This window comes from Crinia signifera, chromosome 4, assembly GCF_055691185.1.
Source record: "Crinia signifera chromosome 4, ASM5569118v1, whole genome shotgun sequence".
NCBI classification, from domain to species: domain Eukaryota; kingdom Metazoa; phylum Chordata; class Amphibia; order Anura; family Myobatrachidae; genus Crinia; species Crinia signifera.
In genome coordinates, this window is record NC_139220.1 from 301,069,039 (window position 1) to 301,088,626 (window position 19,588).

Here is a 19,588-nt window from a genome sequence, read left to right on the forward strand (position 1 = left end):
TCTTCCATCCCCCGAACATCCCCTCTTCTCCCACTATCTCCATCAGCATTGGTGAAACCGAGATCACCTCCACCGACCAAACGCGCTGCCTCGGTGTCATCATTGACTCCTCCCTCTCTTTCACCCCCCACATTCGTGCTCTCTCACAGTCTTGCCGCTTTCACCTACGCAACATCTCACGCATCAGACCATTCCTCTCCACTGACGCGACCAAAATTCTCATTCACTCTCTTGTCATCTCCCGCCTTGACTACTGCAACATCCTTCTCTCTGGGCTACCTCTCACCCGCCTCGCACCTCTCCAAACCATTCTTAATGCTGCTGCTAGGCTCATCTTCCTCTCCCGCCGCTCTACCTCCGCCTCCCCCCTCTGTCTATCTCTTCACTGGCTCCCCATTCCTTTCCGAGTTCTCTTTAAACTCCTCACCACCACCTACAAGGCTCTCTCCTCCTCCACCGCTCCTTACCTCTCTTCACTGATCTCTATCCACACTCCCTCCCGTCCTCTTCGCTCCATCGCTGACCGCCGACTGACCTCTCACCTAATCACCTCCTCCCACTCCCGTGTACAAGACTTCTCTCGCGCTGCCCCCCCTGCACTGGAACAACCTCCCGCCACCCATCAGGCTTTCTGATTCCCTTACCTCCTTCAAGAGCTCCCTCAAAACCCACTTTTTTCGACTAGCCTATCCCTCCTCCTATCCTCTTTTGATCCTCCTATCCTGCCTCCGTTCCCCTCCGTTCCTACTTATCCTGTTGTTTTTTCGTTCGTCCACCCACCTATTTTTAGTATGTTAACTCTTATGAGTAGGGTCCTCCTGCCTCACGTACTCACCCTACCTCTTTACCTCACCTGTACTCCTGTCCTGTTCTTCCCTTCCTCTACTTCATCTTCAGTCTCCTCGACAATTTTGACACCTACTTCTGAACTGATGCTGATTTTATTTCTACCAGCTATACCCCTATTTATACTGTATTTTTCAACACACCCTGTACGTTACCTTGTCATTTGTTTTTTGTTTGCTATGTACGGCGCTGCGGACACTTTGCGGCGCCTTATAAATAAACGTACTACTACTACTACTACTACTACCCCTGTAAAATCCTATTACAGTAACCCAGCTCCTGAGCGTCTTATTACCCCTGTAACATCTTATTACAGTCACCCAGCTCCTGAGCGTCTTATTACCCCTGTAACATCTTATTACAGTCACCCAGCTCCTGAGCGTCTTATTACCCCTGTAACATTGTATTTTAGTAACCCAGCACATGAGAACTGCATTGCTGAGAGTATATTCTGATTAAAGTACATTATGTACCAATACTTTGTCCATATAACACTCACTGTCAAAATAGCTGGTGTCATCCTCAGCCTCCAGATGTGGGATGAATTCCGCTTTCTGTCGGAGTAACCCATTCCAGTCCAGATCCGTGAAAAAATTGTGAGCCTTCACCTCAATAGCGCCCCCTAGGAAAGAATGGAAATGACAAGAGTGACGGAAACTGATTTATTTTCATTTATTTATTTACAGTGTCTTATATAGCGCAGCAGATTCCGTTGCGCTTTACAATTGTAGACAGAGATAATACAAACTGGGTGACAGCAGACAGACTTGGAGGTAGGAGGGCCCTGCTGCAAGCTTACAATCTATGTCTATTGGCACAGCGTTTCTTGAGTGATTTTGCACTGCCAATGCATGTCCTGACCACTGGCCATAATACATATATTACACCCTATACAGACAGAGGACACTTCACCCCAACATTTCCTGACCACTGGCCATAAGACATCTATTACACCCTATACAGACATAGGACACTACACCCCAACATGTCCTGACCATTGGCCATAATACATATATTACACCCTATACAGACAGAGGACACTACACCCCAACATGTCCTGACCACTGGCCATAATACATATATTACACCCTATACAGACATAGGACACTACACCCCAACATGTCCTGACCACTGGCCATAATACATATATTACACCCTATACAGACATAGGACACTACACCCCAACATGTCCTGACCACTGGCCATAATACATATATTACACCCTATACAGACATAGGACACTACACCCCCAACATGTCCTGACCACTGGCCATAATACATCTATTACACCCTATACAGACATAGGACACTACACCCCCAACATGACCTGACCACTGGCCATAATACATATATTACACCCTATACAGACATAAGACACTACACCCCCAACATGTCCTGACCACTGGCCATAATACATCTATTACACCCTATACAGACATAGGACACTACACCCCCAACATGTCCTGAACACTGGCCATAATACATCTATTACACCCTATACAGACATAGGACACTACACCCCCAACATGTCCTGACCACTGGCCATAATACATCTATTGCACCCTATACAGCAGGGCTGGGCAATTGCGGCCCTCCAGATGTTGGGGAACTACACATCCCAGGATGCTTTGCATCTTTGCATTAGTTTTGCTATGTGTCAATGCTGAAACTGATGCAAGGCATGCTGGGATGTGTAGTTCCTCAACATCTGGAGGGCCGCAATTGCCCAGCCCTGCTATACAGACATAGGACACTACACCCCCAACATGTCCTGACCACTGGCCATAATACATGTATTACACCCTATACAGGCATAGGACACTACACCTCAACATGTCCTGACCACTGGCCATAATACATATATTACACCCTATACAGACATAGGACATACACCCCCCCAACATGTCCTGACCGCTGGCCATAATACATCTATTACACCATATACAGACATAGGACACCACACCCCAACATGTCCTGACCACTGGCCATAATACATATATTACACCCTATACAGACATAGGACACCACACCCCAACATGTCCCGACCACTGGCCATAATACATCTATTGGTATTTGTTTCCTAGCACGGCGCCCGCGATTTTGATTGTATTGATCGCGGCCGCAAAAATCGCGTTGATCGCATCGCATGCCAACCAAAATCACATGCGTTGCGATCGACGCGATTTTTACATTGGAATCAATGTAAAATGGTCCCTGAGACCCAATTTTACATTGATTTCAATGTAAAAAGCCCCCCAAAAAAACCATTGTCATTGCAAACCCCCCCCCCTCAGATGGGTGAAATGGCCCTCCATTGTTAACGCCACCCCACTATTGATGCCAACACGAAACGTGGCGAGCGCAGCGAGCCCGCGAGGGGCGGCAGTACGTGTCCTACGACCTTTTCATACCCCCACTATACACGTCGGCGTGGAGTTGACCTTATAAATTGTGGCGAGTGCAGCGAGCCACCAAGCCCGAAGCGTGGTGAGCGCAGCGAGCCCCGCGTGGGGACGCGCATAACTTCACAGGTATACACTTTATTAAAATCAACTCCACGCCGACGTGGATAGTGGGGGTATGAAAAGGTCAGAGGACACCTACCGCCGCCCCTTGCGGGCTCGCTGCACTCGCCACGCTTCGGGTTGGCGTCAATAGTGGGGTGGCGTTAACAATGGGGGGGCATTAACGATACTTAATACCCATGAGGGGGCATATACATATTGGCCCTTTTCCCATTGTTCCCTATGTAAAATCATGTTGATCGCATCGATCGCATCGCATGCCATTATAATGGCATGCGACCGACGCGATCAAAGCGATTTTAACTTTAAAACTCATTTAACATTGTTCTCTATGGGAAAATCGCGTTGATCGCTTCGGTCGCATTATAATGGCCCGTGATGGGCGCGATCAACACGATTTTCTCTTTACCGGCAAATAAAGCTGGTAATTAACAGAAAATCACATCCATCGCATGCCTTAAGTACCTTAACTTAAGGCATGCGATCAACCCCGACGGGCGCCGTGCTAGGAAACAAGTACCCATCTATTACACCCTATACAGATATAGGACACTACACCCCCAACATGACCTGACCCCCAATATGTCCTGACCATTGGTCAGATCATCATTTTTAATAACTTTTTATGTGCCTTTTGTATCCATTAAAAATATTTTAGAAATATCTTACAAAATAGAAAGTTCTTTGGGATAATAGAAACGTTTGGTTGATTGCAGAACAGAAGAGCAGCGGCCATGCTAACGTAGGATTGTTCTGTTATTATCGGGTGTCTTTACATTAGGAAGTGGCTCTGGTATTTCTCACCTGTCCCCAGTCGGAGTAAGGGGTCTGTCTGCAGGAGGCTGGAGATGAGATACTGGGCGTCTGCTGGTAATGCTTCCTCGCCCTCCGGCCAGATAATGTCATCTGAAAGAGGTAGACAGAGGCAGGGTCATGTATAGTGGATCCAAAGGGCTGAACAGGCGATATATACATCATTATTATACAAGGAGACCAGGAAACATATATCACCCACCTCATATACTCACCACTAATCACCTGACCAAACAGCTCTTCTGGGGTGTCCCCAAAGAACGGGACACAGCCCACCAGGAACTCATACAGGATAATGCCCATCGCCCACCAGTCCACTGGCTTCCCGTATCCCTGCCGCAGGATGACCTCTGGAGCAATATACTCGGGGGTTCCACACACCTGGCAAAGTCATACAGGAGGATTATATGTGTCATGGGGTCTGTCCCTCCCACCACAGGGTGACACAGTCAGAAGGGGGATATGTGATATGGGGTCTCTCCCTCCCACCACAGGGTGACACAGACAGCAGGGAGCTATGTGACGTGGGGTCTGTCCCTCCCACCACAGGGTGACACAGACAGCAGGGAGCTATGTGACATGATATCTGTCCCTCCCACCACAGGGTGACACAGACAGGAGGGAGCTATGTGACATGGGGTCTGTCCCTCCCACCACAGGGTGACACAGGCAGGAGGGAGCTATGTAACATGGGGTCTGTCCCTCCCACCACAGGGTGACACAGGCAGGAGGGAGCTATGTGACATGGGGTCTGTCCCTCCTACCACAGGGTGACACAGGCAGGAGGGAGCTATGTGACATGGGTTCTGTCCCTCCCACCGCAGGGTGACACAGACAGGAGGGAGCTATGTGACATGGGGTCTGTCCCTCCTACCACAGGGTGACAAAGACAGGAGGGAGCTATGTGACATGGGGTCTGTCCCTCCCACCACAGGGTGACACAGACATGAGGGAGCTAAGTGACGTGGGGTCTGTCCATCCCCCCCACAGGGTGACACAGACAGGAGGGAGCTATGTAACATGGGGTCTGTCCCTCCCACCACAGGGTGACAAAGGCAGGAGGGAGCTATGTGACATGGGGTCTGTCCCTCCCACCACAGGGCGACACAGACAGGAGGGAGCTATGTGACATGGGGTCTGTCCCTACTACCACAGGGTGACACAGGCAGGAGGGAGCTCTGTGACATGGGTTCTGTCCCTCCTACCACAGGGTGACACAGACAGCAGGGAGCTATGTAACATGGGGTCTGTCCCTCCCACCACAGGGTGACACAGACAGGAGGGAGCTATGTGACATGGGGTCTGTTCCTCCCACCACAGGGTGACACAGACAGGAGGGAGCTATGTGACATGGGGTCTGTCCCTCCCACCACAGGGTGACACAGACAGGAGGGAGCTATGTGACATGGGGTCTGTCCCTTCCACCACAGGGTGTCACAGACAGGAGGGGGCTATGTAACATGGGGTCTGTCCCTCCCACCACAGGGTGACACAGAAAGCAGGGAGCTATGTGACATGATGTCTGTCCCTCCCACCACAGGGTGACACAGACAGGAGGGAGCTATGTGACATGGGGTCTGTCCCTCCCACCACAGGGTGACACAGGCAGGAGGGAGCTATGTGACATGGGGTCTGTCCCTCCCACCACAGGGTGACACAGACAGGAGGGAAGCTATGTGACATGGGGTCTGTCCCTCCCACCACAGGGTGACACAGACAGGAGGGAGCATTGTGACATGGGGTCTGTCCCTCCCACCACAGGGTGACACAGACAGGAGGGAGCATTGCGACATGACGTCTGTCCCTCCTACCCGCTGTGGGTGACACAGACGGGCGGAGGTTATGTGACCTGGAGTCTCCTATCACCTGTTTATCCAGGAACTCTCTGGCCTCACTTTCGATATGCCCTTCGTATAAATTAGTTGTAAGGTTCATAAGCCCCATTTTGGACAGGCCAAAATCCGTCAGCTTGACGTGACCCATGGAAGTAATCAGAAGACTGAGCGGAGATAAGAGACAGTAGTGGGGGGAGTAGGGAAAGAGATAACACAACATAAGTAACGTGAGAGAAGAGAGAGAACACACATCTATACATGTACAGTATATAGTATAAGCACCGGCTGCTCCTTACTTGTCCGGTTTCAGGTCACGGTGAACGATGCCATAGTTATGCAGGTACTCCAGAGCAAGGACCGTCTCAGCAAAATACAATCGCGCCATCTCCAGAGGGAGAGCACCAATGTGCTTCAGAAGAGTGGCACAGTCACCCCCTGCCAGGGACAGAACAGGAGATGGATAAACGGCATACAAAGGCAAAGAAAGAGTGGCATTGCCTATATCCTCATCGATGTGGGGATTCCGGTGCCAGTATTGTTAATGCCGGCATCCCATCCAAGATTGTTAATGGTTGGTTTTCAGGACTGATTTGAGTTTATACCCATCACAGACTCTCAGCCTATTCAAGGTATCTTAAGTACATGAAAGCTTTGTGCTTAGAAATCTTTCCCAGCTTTCATGGATCTCCTGGAGATCCTTCAGGAGTGGAGACCACCAGAACTACAAGCAATACTATGAGGCAGGTCTAACTGAAGGTCTACAAAGTCTTCTACTACCCTTACAAACTACAGACCAGAATGAAGAGACTGGTGTGAGCCTCTCGTGTGCTCTCTCACCTTCCACGTACTCCATGACCATGCACAGGTGCCTGCGCGTCTGGAAGGAGCAGAACATGCTGACCACAAATGGGTTCTGAGCGAAGGTCAGGATGTCCCGCTCTATGAAGGCCTGGTGGACCTGGTTCCTCAGCAGCAAGTTCTGCTTGTTTATCTTCTTCATGGCAAATCGCTGGCGGGTCTCGCGGTGGCGCACCAGGTACACCGCTCTGTTGGGGGGGAGAGAGGAGTTGGAGTCGCAGGAACTCAGACATACAAGAATCTCTTACACCAGGGATATTGTGGGTTGGCCACTGAGACTGGAATGTCGTAAGGAGCAGGACAAAGCCAAGAGGGACTACTTATCATTGGTGTGTGTGCAGATGGAGCAATGCACAATTAAAATAATTACTGGCTGAATGCGATCACCAAAGGCAATTACAATACTAGGAGGTTTTCCTCGTATACAACAGGTAGCATTTCTCATATATGCGTTATAAAATATAGTTACCAGCCCGTAAAGTGGCAGCACAACATAACAATCAGTAATATCAGCACAGTTGGCTGTACATGGAAACACAATTGCTACGTCTGGCGCCATCTAGTGGCCGCATGACCACATAACACTTGAATTGTCCCACAGAGGTGATGAGCAGTTTTAGCCTTTTATTAACCCTTTGAGAGACAGCGTTGCTGTGAGAGATCCTGAAAATGTCTGCTAAAAATGTCAGCGTCGCCTACAGCAACTGTTCTTTTTTTTTGGGGGGGGGGGGGGTGCTATATTTAACTACACTTCAATGAATTGGCCTGGCTGTATTTTGTTTTTATTATTACTAAAAGGACCGATGCTGTGAGCGGCGCTGGCATTTTTAGCGGATGATTTCGCCACCCATTCGCAGCTTGCGTGCGGGGGCAAAATCATTCAATGTCATGACCATCGACCATGGAATGACTTCTACAGGGCTTGCAGATCTAGGACTCCTCTCTGGTGTCTTAGATCTGCGGGCTCCCTGTACGGGAAGAGGGCAGGTAGCTGCCTTCTGCTGACCTCAGCTGCCTGAACCCGCCCCCTCCGCACTGGTGTCACAAGCAAGTTACCATGGGAATGCCGAGCGTTTTCATGGGAACGCCAATGAAACTCTGGGTGTTCCTATGGGCGCAACCACGGCCCGCCACCCCAAGCTCCCCACCCGCACTGCTGTGTGCTAGCGTCTGGCAATTAATCAATTCGCCATGGCTGCACATGCACATAAATGTTTATCCACATGCGCAGTCACGACACATTGCTGCCATGTGCGAGGAAACCTGAATGAGGGCCATTATCACAGCCCACTGATTCCCCCACACAACCCACCAAGCAGTTCCTGTAGTAAATGCAAGAATTGCCAGACTGCCAGTCCAGGCCTGCTTGGCTGTGTGTCCCTATCGGATTATATTTCCACACTCACCACTAGGTGACTTTGGGGCAGATTTATTAAGCTCGGTGAAGTGATAAACTGTCTGGTTTTTATCACCGGCCAATCAGCTCCTAACTGTGAATTAACAGGCTTGGTTTGAAAAATGACAGGTAGAAGCTGATTGGCCGGCGATAAAAACCAGACAATTTATCACTTCACTGAGCTTAATAAATCTTCCCCTGTATTCCTATAATTATTACAGTGTGTGGCTTTTTTTTTCTCTGTCCTTAACTCCGCAAATCCCGAGTCCTTCAGTACCTCATTGTCCTATCTTACGCCTGGATCACTCACCCATAGGCACCATTGCTGATCAGCTTAATGTTTTCAAAGTCACTTTCCTCAGGGGCCCTTATGGGCTTAGAAGCAGCTCCTCCTTTACCCTAAATAAATGAAGAGGTATTGATTAGACAGAGGGAGAACATTGGGTACAGACGGGCTAAGACGACTGGGTAAAACTGTCCTCTCACATCTCCAGTGTCGTCGCTCTCTGGTGTGTGCGTCTCCACAGGGGCTGGTTCCTCAGCAGCTGCCACCTCTGCAGAGGAACAAGGGCCCGTCAGTGCTTAGATCTCCTGCTGGGTTATACGGCTGAGTAACCAAGCGTGCATAGGGATGGTTACCTGGGAAGGGGTCTCTGGTAAGGCCCAGCTGTCTCAGGATGTACTGAGGGATATCCGTCTTCAGGTTCCCTTCCTTCACCTGGTCCTCAGCCACCTCCAATAAGTGATAGAACTCTTCAGGGTTAAACTCCTGCAAAAGGCATTGAATCCAAATAAGTGTGCATTGTCCATTGGCTGTGGAAATAGGAGGAGCTCTGCTCCACATCCCCAACATTTCCAATGGAGAGGGTAAATAAATGCAATGATCTTGTGGTTGTAGGCCTCACATGGACAGACTTCTGGTGGGCGGTGGCAGGAAGCACATCTAGAAATGCACAGCTACTGTACACACACTCATGGAACCTTATTCTGGTCAATGCGCACTTGGATGCTGAAGGAAGAAGCCGCGCATCACTGGGACAGTCGTCAGGGGGTAATAATTTAGGGTGTAGAAGAAACATCCCTGTAAATAGGGGAATTTCCCCTGCTAATACCAAACTTCTTTCAAACCCCTCGGGTAAGCACAGAGTCTTTATTACTGTGTTTTTTAAATTGAGGTCCCAAATAAACTTTTTAGAGGCAGCAAGGCGACTATATATTGTATGTGGGAGAGGGGTTATACAGATAGGAAAATGGTCAGTGTGATATTAATTCAAGAAAAGGATTGTCCCCCTTCAAGGAAAACCTGAGGGTGGGATGCCATTAGTCATCATCCAATATAAGGAACGTTAGTAAACAATGAGGCAGAACTTTAGCACCAGGATGTAAGTAATAGTGATCATCGCACCAAGCACTCCAGCAAACGGGCCGGCCGGGAGATAATAATGAGCAGGTTTTTCATCAGCTGGGCGATGAAGGCCACCTCCGATCCTTCCGACCGTTCCACTGCCTGTGGAGGAAGAGGAGATTATGTTGTGTCCTTGGACCACAAAGCCGAAACCTTATTCATTCCCTTCACCAAATACATTTTTTCCCTCAATTTCCTAATGACATGCCCTCTCAGTCCTCCTCTGTTCTCTGTCTGGCTCACACTCTCCATCTCAACTCACCGCCTTGTTGTATACGTAGTTCCCTAAACAGTTGTACTACTTGTCTCTGCCTACCCTCTCCCGTCTTTTCTCCTCACCCGCATTATTTATTTTTTATTCTTTCTTTGCCTGACTTATTTCTTTTTCTCTTTGCAACCCTCTTATTGGTGGGATCTTTTTGCAATAAACATGCCCCAGACCCCAGCCTGGCATTCGAATGACTGAGTTTGAAATCAAATTCCAGACTGTTAGCCCAGAACATCATCGGGCGGTCGGTGCAGTCCGAAGTGAGTGGATCCTGTGTTTGACCACCTGATGGATCTGCTACAGGTTGGGAGGAGGGTTTATTGCAATAATTAAACATTCCCATTGAGTTTAAAGCCCTTTCTCATTCATAATTCCGCTCCCAACCTCTGTCTCCTGGTCCTCACATCCAACAGTAGCTTGTCCAGGTTATCCTGGAGCTGATAGAAGTAGGTGCTGGTGATCATGCCCTCAGTGCTCCTCGACAGGCAGTCTCTGGCCAGCTCCACAATCTGGTGGTGGATGAAGTTCAGGACGCCATCGGCCAGAGGCAAGACGTTTTCTGGAGAGAAGTTGGAGATGAACAAGCGGAGCCTGTCCTCCATCTGTGCTGTGGCCTGCAGGGTGCAAACAGAATTCTGTGTCATTCGGATATGGGCAACAAAACTAAGAGTCGCTAAACCCATTATCTGTATGGTTGTGTGTATTGGATAAAGGTGGGCGGAGTTCAGGAAACAAAGGGCATTCTGGTATTTTGACTCTGCCACCTGAAGCTGAAGAACCACTAACCATGTGGACAATCTAGCAATGACTGTTAAAGCTCCTTGTGAATGATAAAACTTGTGTATGAGAAATGGTGCTCAAGCCAAGCAGCTCCTAACTGTCATGTTTTTTTTTAAAGACAGTCGGGGGCTTATTGGCAGGAGCACCATTTATCTGTTACCACATTCCTGTTATTATGGTAGGAAAATGTAGCTCATATTGTAGGACAAGGAAAAATTAGGGAATAACCCGTGGCTTTCGGCCAACCCTTCCGGTGGCGCTTCTAATAGAGAGGTACGGTTGGGTAAGGATCTGTACTAGCCATCAGATGTCAGAGCTTTTACGAAAGGTCAATGTCCTTCTCTGCATATAATATAATATATATTTATTTAAAAATAATATTATTTGTCCCCAAAGTGTTCTGTACTCATACATGTCTAGTACAGCATTTATATAGAGCTCACAGACCGCTAATATGTATATAATCTACAATAGTCCCTTGTTCTATATAAATGTCCATCTGCAACCACCTTGCAGTATGTATTACGTCTTCCGCTCTAAATACACAAAAATGCTGACTTACCTTTGGGAATCTCTCTTTGTAGACATGGTTCATCATGACTATTTCATTGTCGTATGAGGAGGGAGAACGTCCGGGGCTGCGGAGAGAGGACAAGGTCACCAGGACAGTATTCATGGGACAATATGCCACTGACTGGCAGCACTGTGTGTAGTAACTATATACTCTCTCTAATGCTATGCTGTCTGACACCCCATCCCAATCATAGCCACACAAGGATGTCCTATCGCTGTGTGTCTATGGCTGGGGAGATGGCCATCTACTGACCTATGAAAGGTGCTACCCTAGGGCGGGACTCTGGAGCCTGGAGTATTAGAACCCAGACGATGTTCTTCCTACATGTGTCACCTCTTTAGACACCTTTGGAGGTAAATATCCTTTACTCAAATAAGTTATAATAGTATTTATGGCTAATTTATTTTAAGTAGCCAATGTCCACTCAGCGTCTATAGTGAGCTAATGTCATTCAGAAGTAGGTCATGTTGCATTTTCATGTGCCTGGATTCCAGAACCTCTGGTGTCCACAGGGTTGGTGAGCACTCTCTACCTCTTCAGTGTTTCTACCTATGGTAGATGGAATACATTCCCACTGAGAGGTCTACTTTGCTTGGCAGACCAAAACAAGCATGGGATGGTCTTGGAGGCCAAAGAATCAACTCAATGACCACAACTGACCGGAGAGATCAGTCTCATGGATAGTACAGGGAAGTCTAATGCCAACCAACCTTAAACTTCGAGACCGGGGTCTTACTGCCGGTGATCTTCGACCATCGTCATCAGGGATACTCTCTGTGCTGCCAAAATGCTTGGAGAGGAAGTGAAGCTCATCCAAAGTTGGTTGGAAGGGGAGCTGGTGTAGACGTTCCTGAGAAGAGGAGGAGGACTGCGGGAACAAGAGTTGGAGATCAAGAGAACAGTAAATGGATAGGTAGAGGGAAGAAGCCAAGGCTGTAGCGCAGACAAGACCATGATAGATGAGGTGAAAAGAAGGAAGAAGTTGGAGGAACGAGTTGTAAATAACAGAAAGAAGGATGAGCAGAGTAAATGAAGATACAAAGTCCTCCCGTCAGCTAGAACCACGCACAGGCCTCCCACCCAATCAACATAAAACCAAGAAAAAAATAACAGCACAGAACGTGGCACACCCGAAGATCCAACTCAATGGGGAGGTGTCCACTACTCACCGACACAGTGGAGCTAGGGGTATTTGTCCCATATCCAGACGATGGAAGGGAGGCAAGAGACCAGCGGCGGCCATCTGTCCTGCTGAAAGGGTAAGGGCACTTATCCATACAACACAATTATAGATGTAATAATCTAGACATTATTAATATAAACATATTTCGTAGGTTGGTTTTGTTCCATGGACAATCCCGGTTCCTGGATGGCTCCTGGTTCCTCTTCATCGGAGGCACCTCATTTTAAATAGCTGTATCTTAGTAAATAACCCCCCATAACTCCCTGCAGGGTGAGTACTGGTATAGAACACACACACACACACAATATACATCTATTACCTGCGTGATGATGCAAATGAGAAATGAGCAGCGGCACTAGGAGAAAAATTCCGTGGACTATCCATAGGGCTCCCCCCTAAACAGAGACAGGACATAGAGGTTATCTGTAGTCTCCGCACCTCACAGAACCAAACATTACAGTGTTACCCTGCTAAGGAACAGAAAGAGGCAGGACATTTGTCAAAGGTGTAACCAGACATTTGTGTGACCAATAGCAAATGGGCCCTCATGTATAGGATAAAGACAACTGCTCGCTTTCTCCGGCTTAGTAACACGTCCTTTACTGATCAGTCTGCGCTGTTGTTTTAGTAGCCAATAGGAAGCGGTCTACTCTGTGAACCAACCACAGGTCTCCTTTTGGTTACTATTAGAGCAGTCATGGGATAGTCAGTGGAGCAGATGAGAAACTGTCTGCAAACTAACTGTCTACATCACCCTGCAGTGGGAGGGTCAGGCATCCATATCTCACCATTCCTTCTATGTCACCCTGCAGTGGGAGGGTCAGCCCTCCATATGTAACCATTCCGTCTGTCACCCTGCAGTGGGAGGGTCAGCCATCCATACGTCACCATTCTGTCTATGTCACCCTGCAGTGGGAGGGTCAGCCTTCCATATCTCACCATTCTGTCTATGTCACCCTGCAGTGGGAGGGTCAGCCTTCCATATCTCACCATTCTGTCTATGTCACCCTGGAGTGGGAGGGTCAGCCTTCCATATCTCACCATTCTGTCTATGTCACTTTGCAGTGGGAGGGTCAGCCTTCTATATGTAACCATTCTGTCTGTGTCACCCTGCAGTGGGAGGGTCAGCCTTCTATATGTAACCATTCTGTCTGTGTCACCCTGCAGTGGGAGGGTCAGTCTTCTATATGTAACCATTCTGTCTGTGTCACCCTGCAGTGGGAGGGTCAGTCTTCTATATGTAACCATTCTGTCTATGTCACCCTGCAGTGGGAGTGTCAGTTTTCCATACGTCACCATTCAGTCTGTGTCACCCTGCAGTGGGAGGGTCAGCCTTCTATATCTCACCGTCTGTCTACAGTATGTCACCCTGCAGTGGGAGGGTCAGCCTTCTATATCTCACCGTCTGTCTACAGTATGTCACCCTGCAGTGGGAGGGTCAGCCTTCTATATGTAACCATTCTGTCTATGTCACCCTGCAGTGGGAGGGTCAGCCTTCTATATGTAACCATTCTGTCTATGTCACCCTGCAGTGGGAGGGCCAGCCTTCCATACGTCACCATTCTGTCTATGTCACCCTGCAGTAGGAGGGTCAGCCTTCCATATCTCACCATTCTGTCTATGTCACCCTGCAGTGGAAGGGTCAGCCTTCCATATCTCACCATTATGTCTATGTCACCCTGCAGTGGGAGGGTCAGCCTTCCATATCTCACCATTCTGTCTATGTCACCCTGCAGTGGGAGGGTCAGCCTTCCATATCTCACCATTCTGTCTATGTCACCCTGCAGTGGGAGGATCTGCCTTCTATATGTAACCATTCTGTCTGTGTCACCCTGCAGTGGGAGGGTCAGCCTTCTATATGTAACCATTCTGTCTGTGTCACCCTGCAGTGGGAGGGTCAGTATTCTATATGTAACCATTCTGTCTATGTCACCCTGCAGTGGGAGGGTCAGCCTTCCATACGTCACCATTCTGATTGTGTCACCCTGCAGTGGGAGGGTCAGCCTTCTATATCTCACCGTCTGTCTACAGTATGTCACCCTGCAGTGGGAGGGTCAGCCTTCTATATGTAACCATTCTGTCTATGTCACCCTGCAGTGGGAGGGTCAGCCTTCTATATGTAACAATTCTGTCTATGTCACCCTGCAGTGGGAGGGTCAGCCATCCATACGTCACCATTCTGTCTATGTCACCCTGCAGTGGGAGGGTCAGCCTTCCATATCTCACCATTCTGTCTGTCACCCTGCAGTGGGAGGGTCAGCCTTCCATATCTCACCATTCTGTCTATGTCACCCTGCAGTGGGAGGGTCAGCCTTCCATATCTCACCATTCTGTCTATGTCACCCTGCAGTGGGAGGGTCAGCCTTCCATATGTATCCATTCCGTCTGTCACCCTGCAGTGGGAGGGTCAGCCATCCATACGTCACCATTCTGTCTATGTCACCCTGCAGTGGGAGGGTCAGCCTTTCATATCTCACCATTCTGTCTATGTCACCCTGCAGTGGGAGGGTCAGCCTTCCATATCTCACCATTCTGTCTATGTCACCCTGCAGTGGGAGGGTCAGCCTTACATATCTCACCATTCTGTCTATGTCACCCTGCAGTGGGAGGGTCAGCCTTCTATATGTAACCATTCTGTCTATGTCACCCTGCAGTGGGAGGGTCAGCCTTCTATATGTAACCATTCTGTCTGTGTCACCCTGCAGTGGGAGGGTCAGCCTTCTATATGTAACCATTCTGTCTGTGTCACCCTGCAGTGGGAGGGTCAGCCTTCTATATGTAACCATTCTGTCTGTGTCACCCTGCAGTGGGAGGGTCAGCCTTCTATATGTAACCATTCTGTCTGTGTCACCCTGCAGTGGGAGGGTCAGCCTTCTATATGTAACCATTCTGTCTATGTCACCCTGCAGTGGGAGGGTCAGCCTTCTATATGTAACCATTCTGTCTGTGTCACCCTGCAGTGGGAGGGTCAGCCTTCTATATGTAACCATTCTGTCTGTGTCACCCTGCAGTGGGAGGGTCAGCCTTCCATACGTCACCATTCCATCTGTGTCACCCTGTACTTAGGTGATCAGACCCGATATTGCAATGTCACCCTTACTGATGTATCATCTGTCCCTATGGAATAAGTGTTCCCCATTGCCCGGACACTTACCTAGGTGCCCCGGAAGAGGCGAGTGTGGCCGGGGAAGGGTGGGAGAACTGCTGCTTGTGAGGATCAAGCTCTTCCTGTTGCTGCTTCTGCAACTGTAAGCGAAGACAGAGGTTGGTATTGCAGCATCGTCATTCTGATGAGTGACACAGCGCTGGGAGATGTACACAGACAGCAAGTCTGGAATCTGAGACTAGACAGCGCAGCTGGCAGATACGAGTCACAGCGTGCTGTCCCCAGGGAGACCTGCTACATACTTACATGCACACACACACACACACACACACACACACACACACACACACACACACACACACACACACATGTGCTTTGCAGCACACACACACACACACACACAGAGACAGCCAGCCATGAATAAATGATGTCTTTCAAATCGCTCCTGATGCACTCTGCTCGGTCTAATGAACTTCCGCAGTCAATATTTCCTATTAGAGTGTAAGCTCTGCGGGCGGGATTCCCAAACGCTCAATTTCTCAGATTTACAAGTGTGGCTTCTGCAGAACAGAATTCATATTTTTAAAGGTGCCCATACACGTACCAATTACCCGGTACTTTTTGTGCTAAAATAGCATTGTTGTGCATGTGTTGTGCATGGGACGCGATGCTATTTTAGCACAAAAAGTACCGGGTAATTGGTACGTGTATGGGCACCTTAAGATTATCTATGTGTCTCTATATCCAATGGACATTATAGTGTAAGCTGTGAATGACCGGTCCCGTCCCCCCGTCCCCCCCCCCATTCCCCATTATACTTCTCTCTATGCTAGAGTGTAAAGGTGGCCATACATCTACAGATCGATTGTCAGATTGGGCTGGTTGGAACAAAATCCTGGTAATGGATGAGAGCAAATGACAGTTGATCATTTGCTGTGAAATGCTGGAAAACTGCCAAAAACTGTCATTCAGTTATTACCAGGTTTTTATTCCAACCAGTCAGGTCTGACAATCAATCTGTAGATGTATGGCCACCTTCAGTCCTGCAGTGCAAAATCCATCTCCCCCCCTCATAAAAGTGTCAGCTCCTCAGGAGTACTCTGGCCTTCACAATGCACTATAGATGCAATAATTGTAGACATGCCCCACTGAGCACCGTAAGTACATGCAGTAAGCCTATAGGAAGCTGACATGCATACACACATTACACAGATAAACCTATGTTCTAGCATACACAAGACATTTCTATACCGGAACACGGAGCAATGTCACCACAGCCAATGACATAGAGACTGCATTGTATCCCCAGAGCTGGCAGGTGCACACAGCATATCATTTTACCCTAGTTAATCTGCCATACACCCCCCCCCCCCAAACTCTCACCCCCTTTCCTATGGCAGCAGAGTTACCTCTTGGTACGTCGGAACATGGCTGGTGAGGGTAGGTGGCCTTGGCCAGGTAAGTCTGGCTGTCGCAGATGGAGGAGGATGGATTAAGGTGATCAGACAGGGACCAAAGGAAGCATTACTGCAGCTACAGGAAACGGAGGATGAGGAGAAGGGGACAGGACAAGATAAGGGGGGATAGCGGAGAGGGGGAGATTCACAAGCAGGGAAGCAGGAGGTCAGAGAGAAGGGGGGGGGGAGAGACGAGGATGGATAAGGATAATGGGACAGGAGAGATGAAGGAGCTCAGGTTGGCATCAGAAGGACACCGTGATGTATAGGTAGAGAGAGCAGGGAAGGTGATGATGAGGAGGATAAGGCATGAAGAAAGGAGGGCAGGTGGAGGAGGGAGTTACAGCCTCAGGATAAGACGAAGAGGGAGGGAGAGGGAGACAAAGGCATAGACTGGTAGGCAGGAGGGGAGAAGAAGACCTTGGGGAAGAAGTGAGAGTACTAACGGAGGCCGGGAGAGATGACAAGGATATTATGAGGACGAGTGGAGGGAGAAGGAAGCGGCAGAGAGATCTGCAGACAGGAGGGGCGAGCAGATGGGAATATGGGGAGGTGTGTGCCTGCAGACGTGTGCTGTGCTGCTGCCATGTGTGTGTGTGAGTGCATGTTACATGTCTGTTACACGCGCCTCTTCCTCGTGTCTGTTAGTATACATTAGTGCAAGTTGCCCTCATTGCTACATGTTTATATTTAGAATTTTATTACATCAGCATATTAAATTCTGTGTCTCTCTAAGTGTGAGTGCTGTGTGTGAGTGCTGTGTGTGAGTGTGTCCATCCAGCATAGAGTATATGTATACTGGTCATGTACAGCTAGATGTACCAGGATCTGTATCCCCCACTATCATCTCTGCATTACATAGATGGGATACATAGCAGAGGTGCTAAATCTATATTCTGCATGTCCAGCTCTGGTCATACACTGCTCCATAATCCCATATAAAATCCTATTCTACATGCCCTACCTGTACACTGTAGGCGTGTACCCCTAATGTACGGCAATAGCCGTGCTATACTCTGTATTCCACATATTTAGCTTTAGTTTTTATGCCAATAGAGATGCTAATCCCATCAGTGGCGGAATTTGTGGGTGGTGAGCCCAGGTTCCAGAAAATATTTTGGGCCCCCGCCTCCACTCCAAACCAAGTCCACGATGTGCACCAAGGCAGTGGGTGACAGGGAGAGGCAGAGGGTGACAGAGAGAGGCAGAGGGTGAAAGAGAGAGGCAGAGGGTTATAGAGAGAGGGGCAGAGGGTGACAGCGGGAGGCAGAGGGTGACAGCGGGAGGCAGAGGGTGACAGCGGGAGGTAGAGGGTGACAGCGGGAGGTAGAGGGTGACAGCGGGAGGCAGAGGGTGACAGAGAGAGGTAGAGGGTGACAGAGAGAGGCAGAGGGTGACAGAGAGAGGCAGAGGGTGACAGAGAGAGGCAGAGGGTGACAGGGGGAGGCAGAGGGTGACAGGGGGAGGCAGAGGGTGACAGGGGGAGGCAGAGGGTGACAGGGGGAGGCAGAGGGTGACAATGGCAGCAGTGAGCCCCTTAGTCCTCAGGGACCCCAGTGCACTGCACCTGCTGCACCGATGATAGTTCCGCCTCTTTACCCCATATCTGGCTCTATAGGACTAATATCTATATAATCCATGTTTGTCGCTAGAGGTTCTAATCTATTTATATGCCATATCCACATTTACAGATGCTAATTTCAATATATCCAATGTACAGCCCTAGAGGTACTAATCTGTATATACCCGAGAGCTATAATCAGTGCTTTCTATGTATGTCCATAGAGGAGCTATAATCAGTGCTTCCTATGTTTATCTATAGAGGAGCTATAATCAGTGCTTAGTATGTATGTCCATAGAGGAGCTATAATCAGTGCTTCCTATGTATGTCCATAGAGGAGCTATAATCTGTCCATAGAGCTTCCTATGTTTGTCCATAGAGGAGCTATAATCAGTGCTTCCTATGTATGTCTATAGAGGAGCTATGTTTGTCCATAGAGGAGCTATAATCTGTGCTTCCTATGTATGTCTATAGAGGAGCTATAATATGTGCTTCCTATGTTTAGCCATAGAGGGACTATAATCTTTGCTTCCTATGTTTATCCATAGAGGAGCTATAACCTGTGCTTCCTATGTTTATCCATAGAGGAGCTATAATCTGTGCTTCCTATGTTTATCTATAGATGAGCTTCAATCTGTGTTTGTGAATTTATTTTATCCTACCGTAAATGCTTTTTATCCATATTTTCATCTATGACAGCGAAGAAGATTTTGCCCCTTCCCCGCACATTCCCCCATGCCCACTTGACCCCAGTGCACTTACCCGCTGCTCTTCCTCGGCAGTGGCAGATCCTGCTGAAACAAATGAAATAGATCAAGAGAAAGCCAGCGACCTATAGCATTACTACTGTAACCAGGCCTATGGCAATAACCTTACAATGTCTCAGAATCAGTATGAAATAAAATGAGCAGAATGATGCAGCCTCACAGAACAGGGTAACCTCGTCATCCAAACACAGCAGACATCACTTGTGAAGGTCAA

At 48.6% G+C, this 19,588-nt stretch overlaps 1 protein-coding gene across 5 annotated transcripts in view; it reads right to left on the bottom strand.

Annotated features, from left to right (window-relative positions):
- Positions 1-19,588, bottom strand: part of MAST1 (microtubule associated serine/threonine kinase 1) — a 101,778-nt gene that overhangs the window by 15,142 nt on the left and 67,048 nt on the right. For 2 of the 5 annotated variants that reach the window (XM_083185258.1, XM_083185253.1), the window contains 17 exons: positions 19,370-19,398; positions 15,638-15,729; positions 12,803-12,878; positions 12,470-12,551; positions 12,011-12,168; positions 11,289-11,364; positions 10,351-10,560; positions 9,679-9,780; positions 8,913-9,042; positions 8,760-8,827; positions 8,584-8,672; positions 6,857-7,065; positions 6,316-6,454; positions 6,051-6,183; positions 4,400-4,565; positions 4,176-4,277; positions 1,346-1,468 (listed from right to left, as the gene is read on the bottom strand). In XM_083185258.1, the coding sequence (XP_083041384.1) occupies positions 1,346-1,468; positions 4,176-4,277; positions 4,400-4,565; positions 6,051-6,183; positions 6,316-6,454; positions 6,857-7,065; positions 8,584-8,672; positions 8,760-8,827; positions 8,913-9,042; positions 9,679-9,780; positions 10,351-10,560; positions 11,289-11,364; positions 12,011-12,168; positions 12,470-12,551; positions 12,803-12,867 (1,852 nt within the window). In that variant the 5' untranslated portion in view covers positions 12,868-12,878; positions 15,638-15,729; positions 19,370-19,398. Of the gene's footprint in view, positions 1-1,345; positions 1,469-4,175; positions 4,278-4,399; positions 4,566-6,050; positions 6,184-6,315; positions 6,455-6,856; positions 7,066-8,583; positions 8,673-8,759; positions 8,828-8,912; positions 9,043-9,678; positions 9,781-10,350; positions 10,561-11,288; positions 11,365-12,010; positions 12,169-12,469; positions 12,552-12,802; positions 12,879-15,637; positions 15,730-16,998; positions 17,556-19,369; positions 19,399-19,588 lie in introns of those variants that run through there. The other 3 variants (XM_083185254.1, XM_083185256.1, XM_083185255.1) reach the window with 3 other exon arrangements.